The 13,905-nt window shown below is 48.4% G+C and overlaps 1 protein-coding gene across 2 annotated transcripts in view; it reads right to left on the reverse strand.

Annotated features, from left to right (window-relative positions):
* Plpp3 (phospholipid phosphatase 3) overlaps window positions 1-13,905 on the reverse strand; it is a 77,600-nt gene that overhangs the window by 8,191 nt on the left and 55,504 nt on the right. For both annotated transcript variants that reach the window (XM_038334174.1, XM_038334175.2), the window contains one exon: window positions 6,645-6,821. In XM_038334174.1, coding sequence (XP_038190102.1) covers window positions 6,645-6,821 — 177 coding nt within the window. The remainder of the gene's footprint in view (window positions 1-6,644; window positions 6,822-13,905) is intronic.

Here is a 13,905-nt window from a genome sequence, read left to right on the forward strand (position 1 = left end):
CTCAGCACCCACAGGGCAGCTTACCAATGCCCTCCAGTTCCAGGGGATCTGACACCTTCTTCTGGCCTCTAAGGGCACGAGACACCCAAGCAACACACACATGTATATGCAGGCAATATACACATACATAGACATTAAAATTTAAAAATTAAGAAAAAAAATATATGCAGGCAATATACACATACACAGACATTAAAATTTAAAAATTAAGAAAAAAAATAAAGAGTATTTGCTGTTCATGCAAAGGACCAGAGGTTGGGTTCTTGGCACCCACATGGCGGGAGTGGAGGTGGAGGTGGGATGGTCACAACTTAATGTAACTCCAGCTCCAGGGGGACCCAACAGCTCTAGCACTGGCATCCCATGTATAGTCCCTCTTACCCTGCACATACTCCTAGCCAAAAGTAATAAAAATAAATCTAAAAAAAAAAAAAAACCCTCAAAACCAAACTGCCTTCCTAGAATCCCCCAAGCCTATAATGGAATAAGAAAGGAGAAAACACTTGGTGGCTGTGATGGGCTCTTCAAACCCTTCTCAAGTTACTGTGATTATGGACCAAGACCATGAAGGAAATTAGCCCTACAAAAGGAATGAAGGTGTGGACAGCCAGGGGACCCTTCTGAAGGAGAACAAGTCTCTGCTTTGCTGAGAAATCTAGGAAGAGTCCTCAGGTTATCATGAAGCCAGAGTCTGTAAGGGCCAACCCAGAAGGCTACTGATGGACAGTGGATGCTGGATCTAACCAGAGTTGGGGCCCAGGAACAGGCCACACTGGGTGACAGAGATCTGACAAAGTCAGGGGCCAGTCTTCCCTGTCTAGAAGAATGGCCCTGATTCTGAAACAAGAGGAAGCAGGAGTGATCACCAAGCTCGGCAGACCCACCATCCCGTAAGTTTCCAGGGTCAGAAGCCACCCTGTGCTGTCTCATTTAGCTCCTTGCCTTAGCCGTACTCATATTCCTTCTGCATATGCTTCACACCCTTCCCTGCCGTGTCTTACAGTAAATGTCCAATAGAAAATGTTAGATATGACCTGCCAACAGGCCAACTAGCAAGTGGCAAGACAGCAGTTCTGGGCTTCTGCTTCATTCCTCTCAGCAAAGGGACAAAGAAGAGATTCTTGATGTACTTTGGAAACTGTCGAGTGCCGTAAAGATACTCTGATCATCTCCTGAAGGCTCAAAATGAGTTATGCTCTCGCTTCCTTTCTCAGCCACATCCACATTCCTGCCTACCTGACAGTGGGGGACTAGGAAGCAAGGTGAACTTTGGGCACCACGGTCAGACTTTTGCAGAGTGTGAGACATTAGCTAAGAGGACGCAGGCATTATTTCTTCCGCTTCTCTGGATCCAGGCAACACTGGACTACATCCATGGGGGAACAGGTGAGCATCTCCTACTAGAGGAGGAAGACTTACAAACTCCCGGGGTAGAAAGCATGCTTGGTGCTGCTATGTGAGCCCCTGGGATGAATTCTGATGCTGTGTGGACTTGGGCGTGTGCTGGGTTCTCTGCACGGAGCTTCCTCTCACTAGGCTACCACAGCTGAACTCTTCCCCACAGGAGCATTCTTGCCCTCGCTCTTCCCAAGGTCACTGCTCTGGGGCAGAGACAAAGAATGCCCTGCCCTTCCCTGCATCCTGGAGGAAGATAGCAGGCACAAAAGAGCAACTGCTGGTGGGGGCCACACCCCCAGGAAGAGAAAACCAGGAAAGACCGCTGTGTGTTTATTAAACTTGGGAGCAGCTGCTTCCTCTATTGAACCCACAGCCATGGAGGCTTGCCCTCTTCTGACCCCTCTCCCAGTGCCCCCCTAATTTACCATCTGTTAGAGGGTCAGTAAGGAGGTGACCAGATATGCAAGTTGTCACTAGACAGGAAATGAACTGACGTCCGCCCCTCTGTCCCACTGCCTGGTTGAATCCAGGTATCTGAATCTTTGGAAGGGGGAGCTGCAGAGGTGTGCAGGTAGGAAGAGCAGAGGGAATCAGTGGAGCAGCCTTTGGTTCTGTTTGTCCATCTCTTTTGTGCACCTGTAGGGCTAGCCAAATGAAAAGAAAAATAAAATGCATGTCTATTTGTCAGGGAATGTCTCCTCTTCTGTGGCCTTCTGCCTTGTTCCCTGTCCCCATCTGGCAAAGGTGTGCCTTGGTGTGCTGTCCTTTCTGACTGAATTCCAGCCACTGTGAAGGCTCTGTCTCATCAGGTTCCATAGCCTTCTCTTTCTGCAAAGCATTCAGTTGGCGAGCAAACTAAACCCACTCTCTGTGGGCACATCGTTTTTGTCTAGATAAATCCGCTTGCTGTGGCAAAACTGGCCTCCAAAGACTTGAACTGCTAGACTGCTGCCCAAGGCTCTGTGGGAACTGAACCATGACTCTGAACCATGACTAGGGCAACATGCTAAGCCACTGGGAGGCTTAAGGGTGATCACCAAATTCAGGGCATGGTCATGGAGATTTCTCCACCTGAAAGAGCAGGCTCAGCTTAGTTATATAGACACTGTCCCACTGAATGATGGAGAGCTACAGGCCTCAAAGTGTTTGTTGGTTTGTTTTTTCAAGACAGGGTTTCTCTGTGTAACAGTCCTGGCTGTCCTGGAACTCACATTGTAGACCAGGCTGGTCTCAAACTCACGGAGATCCACCTGCCTCTGTTTCTCAAGTGCTGGAATTAAAAGCATGTGCCACAACCATCTGGCTAAGACCTCAAAGCTTAATTCACAGATAAAGAAACTAGTATCAGAGGGGAAATCTTATCTAAGGCCATAGTTCATTCATCAATCATGATTTCTGCAATGCTGATCAAACAACTGATCTATGTCAGCTACCACAACAGGCATCCAGAATAACCACACCATTAAGCCATGGATTCTGCTATTAAAACACAATCTAGTTGAGGAGACAGACATATGAGCAGGTAACTGACAGAAGAGGCCAAAGTCATGGCAGAGCAAAGCACTAGGGTCCGGGGGGAACACTAAAAGAAAGTTGGGCAGTTCTAGCTTCAGGGATTGGGGAAGGTGTGGAGAGCTGAACACTGGTTCCTCGGAGATATCCAGAACCCACTTTCCAGACCTGTAATGATACTACCTCACATATGCCTAAGAAGACTGAGCAGATGAGATTAAGGTAAGGCCATGGAAATGGACACCCGACCCTGGGCTATCGATGTACCAGCATCCCTGAGGATGGGCAGGCAGGGGAAGTGGCCATACATCAAGGAACACAGGTAGCTATAAAAGGCAAGGAAAACTGACTTCTCCCTTCGTCCTTCCCACACCTTGATTATAGCTCAGCGAGACTCATTTTTGGTTCCTGTGGTTCTCGGGGGCTTAAGAAAACAGCTGTGCTGTTGTAACAGCTGGATTGAGATTGGGCTTACTTGTAACAGCAGCTGTGGAGGGCTCATACAAGAGGTTCTACCAGAGATGAAGCGGAAGTGGACTGTGCTCTATCAAAAGGAGTGGGCAGCTATCAAGGGTGAGAGCTCAAGAAGTGTGGCTTGCCGGCAGGTGAGGGAATATAGGGGACGAGGGAGGTCTTAGAGAACTGGCCTTGTGTCAAACTGCAGGAGTGTGTCAGCTCTGGTTTCTCTACATTTTCTCTGTGCGCCTTAATCCTTCTTGACTCCTGCGTTTTCATTTTAAATGAAAACAGTTGCCACAAACAGTGAGCTGGCCACAAGCACCAGCAAACCCATACCTCTGCCCAGGCACCAAGAGGCCCCAGAGGCTGGGCAGTAGAGGTTTTCCGGCAGAGGAGAGAGTAGATGCTGAGCAGCACGGCACCCTGTGGTTTGTGCAGTGCTGGAACCTTCTGACTCTGGGAGATGTCTCAGTAGGTCAAGAAACTTGAATCCATGTTGGGACACACCTTTATACTCAGCACTAGGAAGACAGGGGCCGGCAGATCTCCATGAGTTTGAGGCCAGCCTGGTCTACATAACGAGTTCCAGGCCAACCAGAATTACATAGTGAGATCCTGTCTTAACAACAATAACAACAAATATCACCGATACACTGCTGTGGAATATTTGTAACACTGTGAAGATGTGTCTTTGCCAAGGCCCCTTCTGATTGGTTTAATAAAGAGTTGAATGGCCAATCGTTAGGCAGGATTTCTGGGTGTGTGTGTGGGGGGGGGGAGCGAACTCTGGGAAGAAGAGAATTGGAGAGATACCAGCAGACTCAGAGCAAGTTGGGCGTCCATACTAAGGAAAGGCAATGAGCCATGTGCCAGGACGCAGATTAAAAAATATGGGTTAATTAAGTTATAAGAACTGGTTGGAAACAAGCCTAAACTAAAGCCAAGCTTTCACAATTAATAAGTCTTCGTGTCAGTTTTTGAGGTCTAGTGATCCAAAAATAGTCCGAGAAGAAAGCCTGCTACGGTCTATCCTGTCTATATAAGAAGAGCACTTGTTTGCCCCAGAATTCTCTGATCTTAAGGGACACTTCTGTCACACGGTGTAAGCTGAGTGGAGGTCAGAGACTACGACCTACAACACTAGGGCTCCCTTGCACATGGGAGCTGATGGAGCTGAGACCCTACAAAGGCAAATCAATGTCCTCCATTCTCTAGCGGGCCTCAGGCTAGATAGGTACCCAGAGGGCCAGCATCTCTGACTCAGTGCAGCAGCTGGGGAGTTTTGTGTCTGTCTTTCCTTGTAATCCAAACCAGGGCCACACCATCCCGCGGCTCTCTGTGGGAAAGGACACGCTGGCTTCTTTTTTCCCTGCTGAGTTTTCCCAAACTCTTCCACTAAGCAACCAGCCACATCTTCCAGAGACTCCTCTGCCCTGCCTGGCCTGTCAGATGATTTAAGCAAATCAAATCTCTCGGTGCTGTGCTTCCAAGCTAGTGGGACCAGGAGGTCCTGGCTACGTGCCAGGTGGAGTTAGGAATTGAAAGAAAAATGATCAACGAGACCTAGTCCCTGCCACACCAGGCAGACAGGTAAAAGGGCAAAAGGTGAAGAAGATGTGTCACCTCTTTTCAATCTATCTAGGTGAAAAGAAACCGGATCAGCCCAAGGCTTGGGAAGGTCCCTACGACACACTTCGATGACCCTCTTTAGACAGTTGTCTCCACGATTTCTGCCCAGGGTAGCTCTGGCTGGCCAGGTGTCTGGCGCCCCTCCCCCACTGCTGAGCACAGAGGGCAAGGCTTTGAGTCATTCTTGGAGCAGCTCTTTGGCCTTGGGTGACCTAAGTCACTTGGCCAAGTCTGAGTTGCCCCATCAGTGCAGTGGCCACATGGGCCTCAAGGAAGTCACAGGGCAAAGTATCCAGAGAGGTGCCCAACCAATAGTAGGTGGTTTTACAAACCCCGGGTTCAAACTCTCAACCCACGTTACAGTCACTCAGGGCCAAACAGGATAAAAGTCAAACTCCCGGGTTTCCTTCTGGAAAATAAGCCCTCCTTCTCCCGAGTTTTGTCTAATTGTTCATGGTCTGCACTCTGGAGTTGCAGTATAGAAGAGAGGAAGGTTAGGAATGATCCCCACACCTTTTAATTTTTTTTTAATTGGGGGTAAGGGAGACTCCAATTAGGGCAGCAGGTCCAGGCAGAAAGAAGCAGCACAGCAGGCTCCATGGGCTGCCCTCCCGCTCAGAGCAAAGCTCAGGAGGGTGCAGGCAGCAAAGAGTTACCCATCCCCCACTGTCATCACATATTAAAGGGCCAGGCACCAGGGGACAAGCTAGAGGGTGACAGCTGCTCCAGGAAACAATTGGCTCCCCTAATTTACTCTCTTCTGGAGAGAAAGACACACACACACACACACACACACACACACACACACACACAGACTGAGAGAAAGCACGCACACTAAAGACACTAGTCTCCTAGTCGGGCCTCCTACATCTAAGCTGGCAGGTGGGTCATCATGTCTATTGGGTCTAATTTGAGCACCCTAACACTGACACTGTGGGTTGACCACACTGTGCGGGGGATTTTTGCCAGCCTGCTGAGGCCCCATCCACGTGCCTATTGCAGTCCTACTGAAGAACTCAGGGCTTCCTATGGGACCAGGGTAAGCACCTCTAAGAAGGGCCCCAGAAACCTTAATACCAAAGTTTGTGCACCCCCAGCATCTGGGATGCAGGAGTCAGGATGAAACATGGGGAAAAAAAATAAGAAGTAATCCATCTGTATTAGGGGAACCAACATGTGGCCAACCCCAAGTTCAGTCTGGATGTTGTTCTGATGATATGCAAGGTCCCTTGGCCAAGGGAGGGGTTTCTCCTTCAGCAAACCTCTGGTTCTCTAGCCAACACAGACCAAGGACCCTGGAGATCATTCATAGTAGAGTGTAAGGATTTCCCAAGAAGCCGAGAAGAGCCACTGACTAACTAGCCTCCACCAAAGCTGTGTATGAATAGGCTGTGTCAGGAGACTGCCATTCTGTCCGTTCCTCACGTGTGTGCTTGGGCAACTTCAGCTTACTGTGGTTGGATAATATTCACAGACCCTATCAATCGAGTCTCACCTACCGATGGGGTGCTGGAGCCAGCCGCTCTTGGGACACTAAGAAGGGAACAGGAATGAAGTCTCCACAGTTTTAATCACTGAGCTGGAAACATTTAACAAGCACCCGTTTGGGGCTTCTGTTTGCATGCGAAGAACAAAGGGTTACTTACTATGCAGCAGGCCACCAGAGCTCCTTGGGCAAATCCTGCCAGGACGTCGCTGGGATGGTGTTTGTGGTCAGATACACGTGACAATCCTGTGTAGAAGGCCATCATGAGCAGAGTAAACTGCAGGAGGGGCCGCAGCAGGCGGGCCCCTCGCCAGGTGAAGCGGGCCTGAAGGTAGAGCTGAAGGAAAGAGACAAGAGATGCTCAATGACTTCTCATTCATAGGCACTAGAACACCAGACCAGCATGCTCTACATTTATGTTAAATGGAGCCAGCTAGACTTGACGTGATATGCTGCCAATAGAGTATTTAATTTCGACATGATGCCATGTCGATCACTGATCTTTATTTTTATAGCTTAAAAAAATGCTGAGTTTATTTAGAGGGATCAGTTAAAGAGACCTGAGTAAGATAGTGCAAATGAATGGTTTTTTCGTACTGCTACGCACACAGCAAGCATTTAATAAACATGACTTTCCTCTTATTCTCTGGATCTACACTACTTAGAGAAGAGTAACCAAGGCCTGCAAAGGTTTTGTTGCAGGACTGATAACGATTTATTAACAACACATCTGGGAGTTTTTTTCAGGGATTACAGCTGCATAGTCCCTAGGGAGACCAGCAAACCCCTGCCACAGCAATGGAACAGCCATGAAGCTTTGAGTGAGTTGCTTTGACAGGCCCAGCAAGGGGATGTTTCTGCTTTGAAAGAAAGCAGCTCCATCCAAGAGAAGTTTCCAAGTCACCAGAAGGAACCTGGATTCTGAATCAGCAAAGTTCGAGGAAACATAAACCAGCCAGACAACGCCAGAGAACTTTCAAGGGGACGTTGACAGATACTGTGCTGGGTGGGGTAGAAGAGTAACCTGAAGAAAAACGTAAGAAAAAGACAAGAAAAGAGGAAGAAAAAAAACCCACCCCAAATACTACCTCTGGCCCAAGGAAAGTTGAAATGACGTCAACTGGGTATTGTCCCCCTCTGGAGTTATCTTGCTAGAGTTTCCGCTTTAACCTCTGGGCACAACCTACTTCCCAGGTTCCTGTGGGAACTTGGGAAATGAGGGGGAAGAAGCAAGAGGAACAAGGGGGAACTTCCGACTACAAATCAAAGCAGGGGAGAGGCCAAGAGAAGGGAAGAGCAGAGGGAGGAGCTACTAGCCACATGACAGACCTGAGGCAGAGGCAAAGGCCAGACCTCCCTTCCAGAGACAATGGGGCACTTTCCTTTTGGTGGCCAGGAAGGAGCATGCCAAGGGCCAGGAGGCCAAGCCTAGGGGACAGAGAGAGAATGGAAGATCCCAGAGACACTTGGGCTGTGCAGGAGCCTTGTCTAGGACGGAATTCTCACCTATTCGGAAAATACAAAGCCACCCATAGAAAACAGGTGGCCCTACCATCACCATGACACAGTGACTCTAATGTTAGAAAATCTAAAAGCACGGGGTGGAAAACTAATGAGGGTATACTGTTGCTAAGATGCTATAATGTTGGCTGCTAAGCAAATTTAAGGAAAATCAATGGGTTTCTCATATATTAGGAATAATCAGTTAAAACCAAGAAGCAGCAGCAAAATTATCATCCCAAAGGTAAAGACAATGAATACAAATTTAATGTATCCAAAGCTTCCTTTGTGAAGTAAGGGACATAAGGCCACTTTCAATAGAGATCTAGAATCTTCATTTATAAGAACAATGAATGTATACATTTAATTAGAACATGATGCACATTCTAGAACACCTGGAGAATAAAACTGGGAAGTTCATTCTCAAGGAAAAAAACCCCGCAGGACGGAACCATACACTGGTAGATGCTTCGGTAAATGCTAAGGACAAAGAGCTGAGACATTAACTCCACTCGGTATGCAGTGATGGGTTCAGTAAGGGTACTAATGTGTCTTAGAGACACCACGAAAGGTGGAAGGTAGCTAGTGTCATTGCCAAGTGCAAAGGATGATGGACTTGAACCATCAAGATGGAAGACTACTTTGATGGAAGGTAACTGGGAGGCTGTTGAGTGCGGTACTTCCAATAGTCCAGCCTAGCTGGAGAGGAGAGTGGATGAGGTATAGGGAGAAATAAGGTTGCGTTGCAGAGGGCCTTGGGCACCAAGCCAGGAAATCTGCCCTTTGTTGGGCAGACCAATTTCTCTCAAACTATTTTCCACGAAATACTAAGAATCTGAAAACACAGACTGGTGAATGCTCTATACTAAGTCCTTAATTCTGTCACAATGCTTATAACATTATTAAAGGTGTTGAATCCTTCAGGAGAAAAGACCCATTAGTTGGGAATTACTTATTTTAGAGAATATCTACCTATTGGGGGGGAAAGGCATTGGAAATTTGAAAATTGGCTCTAAGCAAGATACCAAGGTTGAAAATCTAGATGCTTTGGAAGGAGTATAGGCAACAATGAGTTACCATAGGCAGGGTAAATAATCACAGTAATTCTAAGGCATCAGGCCATTGACCTCTTCCTCCTTCACTGTGCAATACTCTGATGAATCATGAACCTTTAGCCTCGCATGGTGCCTATACTCCAAACAGGAAGCATAGGTGAGCAGGTAGTGAGTTTGAGACCCGCTTGGATTACATAGTGTCTCACTATGGGAGCAGGGATGGAAATTATGTTGACCTCGCTATGAGCCAAAACAAGTTGACATTCTAAGTGCCCACTTAGGCTTGCCTTCCTCCAGCTACTCTTGGCAGTGGACAGACAGACAGACGGGTGGACAACAGAAAGAGCACAGGTTTTAATCAGAACGCCCTCGTGCCTCAGCTTTCTTTCAGGTGAAGGAGAGCAATAACCGGTGTCTCAGAGGCCGTGGTATGGATTGGTGGGCCACAGAGACAGAGGGCGAAGCACAGCACACACAACCCAATTAGTACCAGATCTTAATCTTTAATCACTTTCTTTAAGCATCTCTAAGGGTTTTCTGTTTCCTTCACTGAAAAGCCATAGGTCTCAGAGAGCGCTCATGCAGAATCCCACCCTTCCCTTGCTCGCCGCCTGCAGACTTAGGTCACAGGTCTTGGAAGCCAGGGTGGGGTAGAGGAAGGGCGGACTCCCCACCGGACAAGGCTACATCTCCCCTGCCACTGACTCAGAGGCTTCAGGCTGGGGCTCCAGAAGAGAAAAATCTCCTACAGGAGCGGAACTGGGGAGGAGACAGGCATCAGAATAGCTCCAGGAAGAGAGGAAGGGAGTGCTCGTGAATGAGAACAGAGTAAGGGCCATGGGAAAGGAATTCCTCACACGGACTGGGAGTGACAGCCAGCAGATGCCACTAGTGCCTCTGTATCCATCAGGAATTAGAACACCGCAGAGCACAGCCTCACGGTCAGGGATAACCCTGATGTTTACGATGGAGACACCCCTTTGCCTTGACATAAGAGTTACTCAGTGACCGTGACAGTCTTCCCAAAGCAAACAAATTACTAAAGGAAGACATTGTGCAAGGATCTTCCACTTAATGGATGCGTTTGATTTGAAGTTAGTTAGGCAATAGGCTTTGTGGCTGACAGTAGAATCCCACAACCTACGAATGCCACCACCAAATGGATGGGATCTTCTGGTGCCCAGCCCAGTTCCCAAGAGCCAACTCAAGACTGTGGTTCAGGCCTCAAGAGGTTCTCTACATATATTCTGGAGCTCTGGGCCGCAACTCTGGAGGCTCCACTCATTCCCAGTTCATGGTACTAGTTCAGGTCACTTAAGGAGAGGACACTGAAACCAAAACAGACTTTCCCTGTATCAGAGAGGGCCTGCAGGAGCTTCAGTGAGGTCCTCAGAGTGAGTTAGTCTGACCACATTAGGGCTGCTCCGGAAGTCCTGTCCTGCCCGTGTCTGTTGCTCTCTGTGAAGGGCTCTGGGCTGAGGAACTCACTCGCTACTTGATTGCACATGAGGACCCCCAGCTAAGCCATTCTACTTTGCTGAAGTTCTCTGTTCTCGTAGATAGCCCTTGATATGCTCACTCTCAAAAATTTACTTATTTTTTTTTTTTTTAAATTTTTATTTTTTTGGTTTTTTGAGACAGGGTTTCTCTGTGGCTTTGGAGCCTGTCCTGGAACTAGCTCTTGTAGACCAGGCTGGTCTCGAACTCACAGTGCAGAGGTGTTTTTGCTCGCATGTGTATCTATGTGAAGTTGTCAGAATTCCTGGAGCTGGCATTACAGACATTAGTGAACTGCCAATGTGGGTGCTGGGAATTGAACCCGGGTCCTCTGGAAGAGCAGGCAGTGCTTCTAACCACTTGAGCCATCTCTCCAGCCCCCAAGATGTACTCATTTTTAAAAATGTTGCAAGCGAGTACTGTGTTCAAAAACTGGAAGGACACACACATTTTTAGCAGTAGAAAAGTGCTCTGCTGCTAAAAAGTATGGCAATGGTGCTCCTGTGTCCCGACAGTTTGCCTCGCTGGTGCTCAGGCTGTGCTTCCAGCTGCTAACACAGACCTGCTGGTTGGGGTGTGAGGAGGATTACACTCAAAGGTGCGCATCTGCCTCCCCTCCCCAGAGGAATGCACATGGGACCTTGGCACCCACGATGCATCCACAAATGGAACTTCCTCCCTGGCCCTAGCTTCAAATCTGGGGTTCTACGGAATGGGACTTCTAGTTAGATCTCCTTATACTGAGTTCCGGCCTGGTGCTGTCTACCCGGGGCTGAGCCTGGTGTGTGAGCCATGCTCCAAGGCTCCCTAATTCTTGCTAAGTCATTTGTGTTTCATGCTGTGATTTGCATACTGGAGAAACAGGCCCGCACAGTCTTCTCCCTTGCTGCCACTGCTCTTGGGACAGCTGGGTTGAGAGTGGAAAGGAAGCTTTCTGAGAGGCAGCATAGGTCACCCACACCCAGAGCGAGACACTTTCTCGCTCTCCAGTCTCCTCCTTGGCTCCCTACCTGACCCGGATTCATGTTCTTGGCAGAAGGCCACATGATGTAAACCAGTTTCCCTCTGTAGAGTTATTGAACCGCTTTGAAGACAAAAGATTTTTTTTTTTAATCTGACACTCTCTTCCTTTCCAGAAAAAAAAAATCAAACTTTATTTTTCCATCACTATCAAGAGAAGGAAAGGAAATGACGACTCTGTCGAGCACTGAGCTAGACACTGGGCTAGAAGCTTAGTTACTGGCAAGTGCCACCATCATCACGCTAGGGTACCCATGGCACAGATGAAGAAGAGATCCAGTCAGAAGAGGCTGTGTTGCTCAAGGCAACAGGGAGCTCCGGATTACATGGAAGAACTGTCTTTCTGAGTCTACGGTCTAACTCAAGGGCTGTTGGTCTCAGTAGGAAATTACTGCTTTACACTGAGTCCTGGTTTTCAGAACTTCTCTCCCCAGTCTTGGGAGAAAAGAAGTCATCCCAGGGAGCTATGTAGCTGTCATCTGGGACAAGCTCTGGAACATCTGGAGCATCAGGCTCCTCTAGCGCACCCGTCTGACATACTTAAACACCCACATCTCAACGGCAGACATCCAGCTAGTATAAGTTGAGTAGAAGGCACTGGCCTGGGAGTCTCTGAGCTGACTTAGTTGGTAGAGCTAGCAGCCCTTCCTCTAGGCTCCACTACTTCCATACTGAATCAGGGAGAGTCTCGGACTCAGTCACAACTATATGCTTTTATGGGTTTCTCCACAAATTTTGAGAGTATCTTTGGGGGTTTTCAGGTGCTAACATAGGTCCTGGCTCACAACAAGTGCCTACAAATGGGTAGATGGATAGACAGACAGAATGAAACAGAAAAACATCTGGTACAGTGGTTTATGCTTCTCTCCCTCTAGAGACAGCAATCATATCCCTATGAGAGGTTGGAACACGTTCTTCCAGGATCTGTGGGAATGCCTCATGGGCACCCCAGATCCTATGCTCTGGGGTTTCAAACTTATTGAACAAAACCTCAATGACTAACAACCACAGCCTGGAGAATGTGGTCGTCGGAGGTCAGCCACTTCCCTGTTTCCTTGGTACCCAGCACATCCTGTGACACAGGACAACACAACAGAAGCCAATGGGGAAAGGGTTCAGCGAAGAGGCAAAAGCCTTGCTCCTAGACCGCAGGGCTCTTAGTAATCTAGCAAGTCCGTGAGCGGAATGAAAAGAAACTTATTGGACTAAAAATGACCATTGACCTATGACCGTCTAGTGACCCGAGGCTCACCCAACACTCATTTCACCCGTTGAACACTCACTCGTTAAGGGTGTGAAGGGTGTGAGGAGAGAAGGAAGGACCAATGATGAAGGATGAGGCTATCTATTTTATACAGGGCAGTTGGGGAGGGCTTCTCTGAGAGGGAGACCTGAAAAAAGTCAAACTTGGGCAAGGTGCTGCCTTCCAAGGAGAAGCCTGGACGTAAACCCGCTGCACCTAATGTGCAACACAGAAGGAAAAGGTGGAGCTCCCCCATAGCGGAGGTTAGTGATCAATAGCATTTCCTGCTGCCTTCTGGCTGCCAAGCAGTACGGAACGGGACAGCTGACACTCTGGAGGTGGGAGGCACAGAGTGTGCTTCTACGTGCTGTTGCTCCCTCCCGTTTTCACAAGACTTGTCTTCATGTATCTGCTTCAGCAGACCACAGTTCCAAATAGCCATAATAACCTACTCATCTCCTGATGGCTTGGGCACAAGGTGCCACACTATCGTCATTGTCTTCCTAGGGCCTCTGGCTGAGCGCTTGAAGCACCGTGACCATGCCTTACCAAACTCTACCTTCCCACTCCTATCATGGCACTTGGTACCTATCAGCTGTTCACTAAATAGTTGCCAAATGCTGAATGGGTGGTTTTCTTGTGGATGATCCCAGGTCCGAGGCATCCCAGGAGATGGTATCTGAGAATCTGGTACCCAGTGGAGACACCAGGTGTGTGACATAAATGGGTGTCTGCCCTAGTGTTGGTGTTTATCCGGCTAACTACACTGTCCTCACACCCTGACTGTGGTGGCAAAGGACCAATCCATATGTGGTCCCCAGGGATGTAGGCCAAGGCCCCGAGGTGGGAGGCATGGTGTACGCTTCTCTGTGCTGTAGCAATCTCTAACAAACCTTAACCTCATCCTTAAGCTCCCATGCCCAGAGATAATTTGGTGTTTCGTCCATGGTTTTTCCAAGCCACCCATTTTGCAAATCCAAACCCAATCTGGAGTGCCTTTCAAAGCTCTGGAAGCTGCTGTTGCTGCTGATGGCTAAAGCTGACAGGCCTGCCGTGGGGATGCCTGGTGTTTTCAGTCAGCCCGTCTTTGAACTCCAGGCTTACAT

The sequence above is a fragment of the Arvicola amphibius genome, chromosome 6, assembly GCF_903992535.2.
Source record: "Arvicola amphibius chromosome 6, mArvAmp1.2, whole genome shotgun sequence".
In the NCBI taxonomy this organism is placed as follows: domain Eukaryota; kingdom Metazoa; phylum Chordata; class Mammalia; order Rodentia; family Cricetidae; genus Arvicola; species Arvicola amphibius.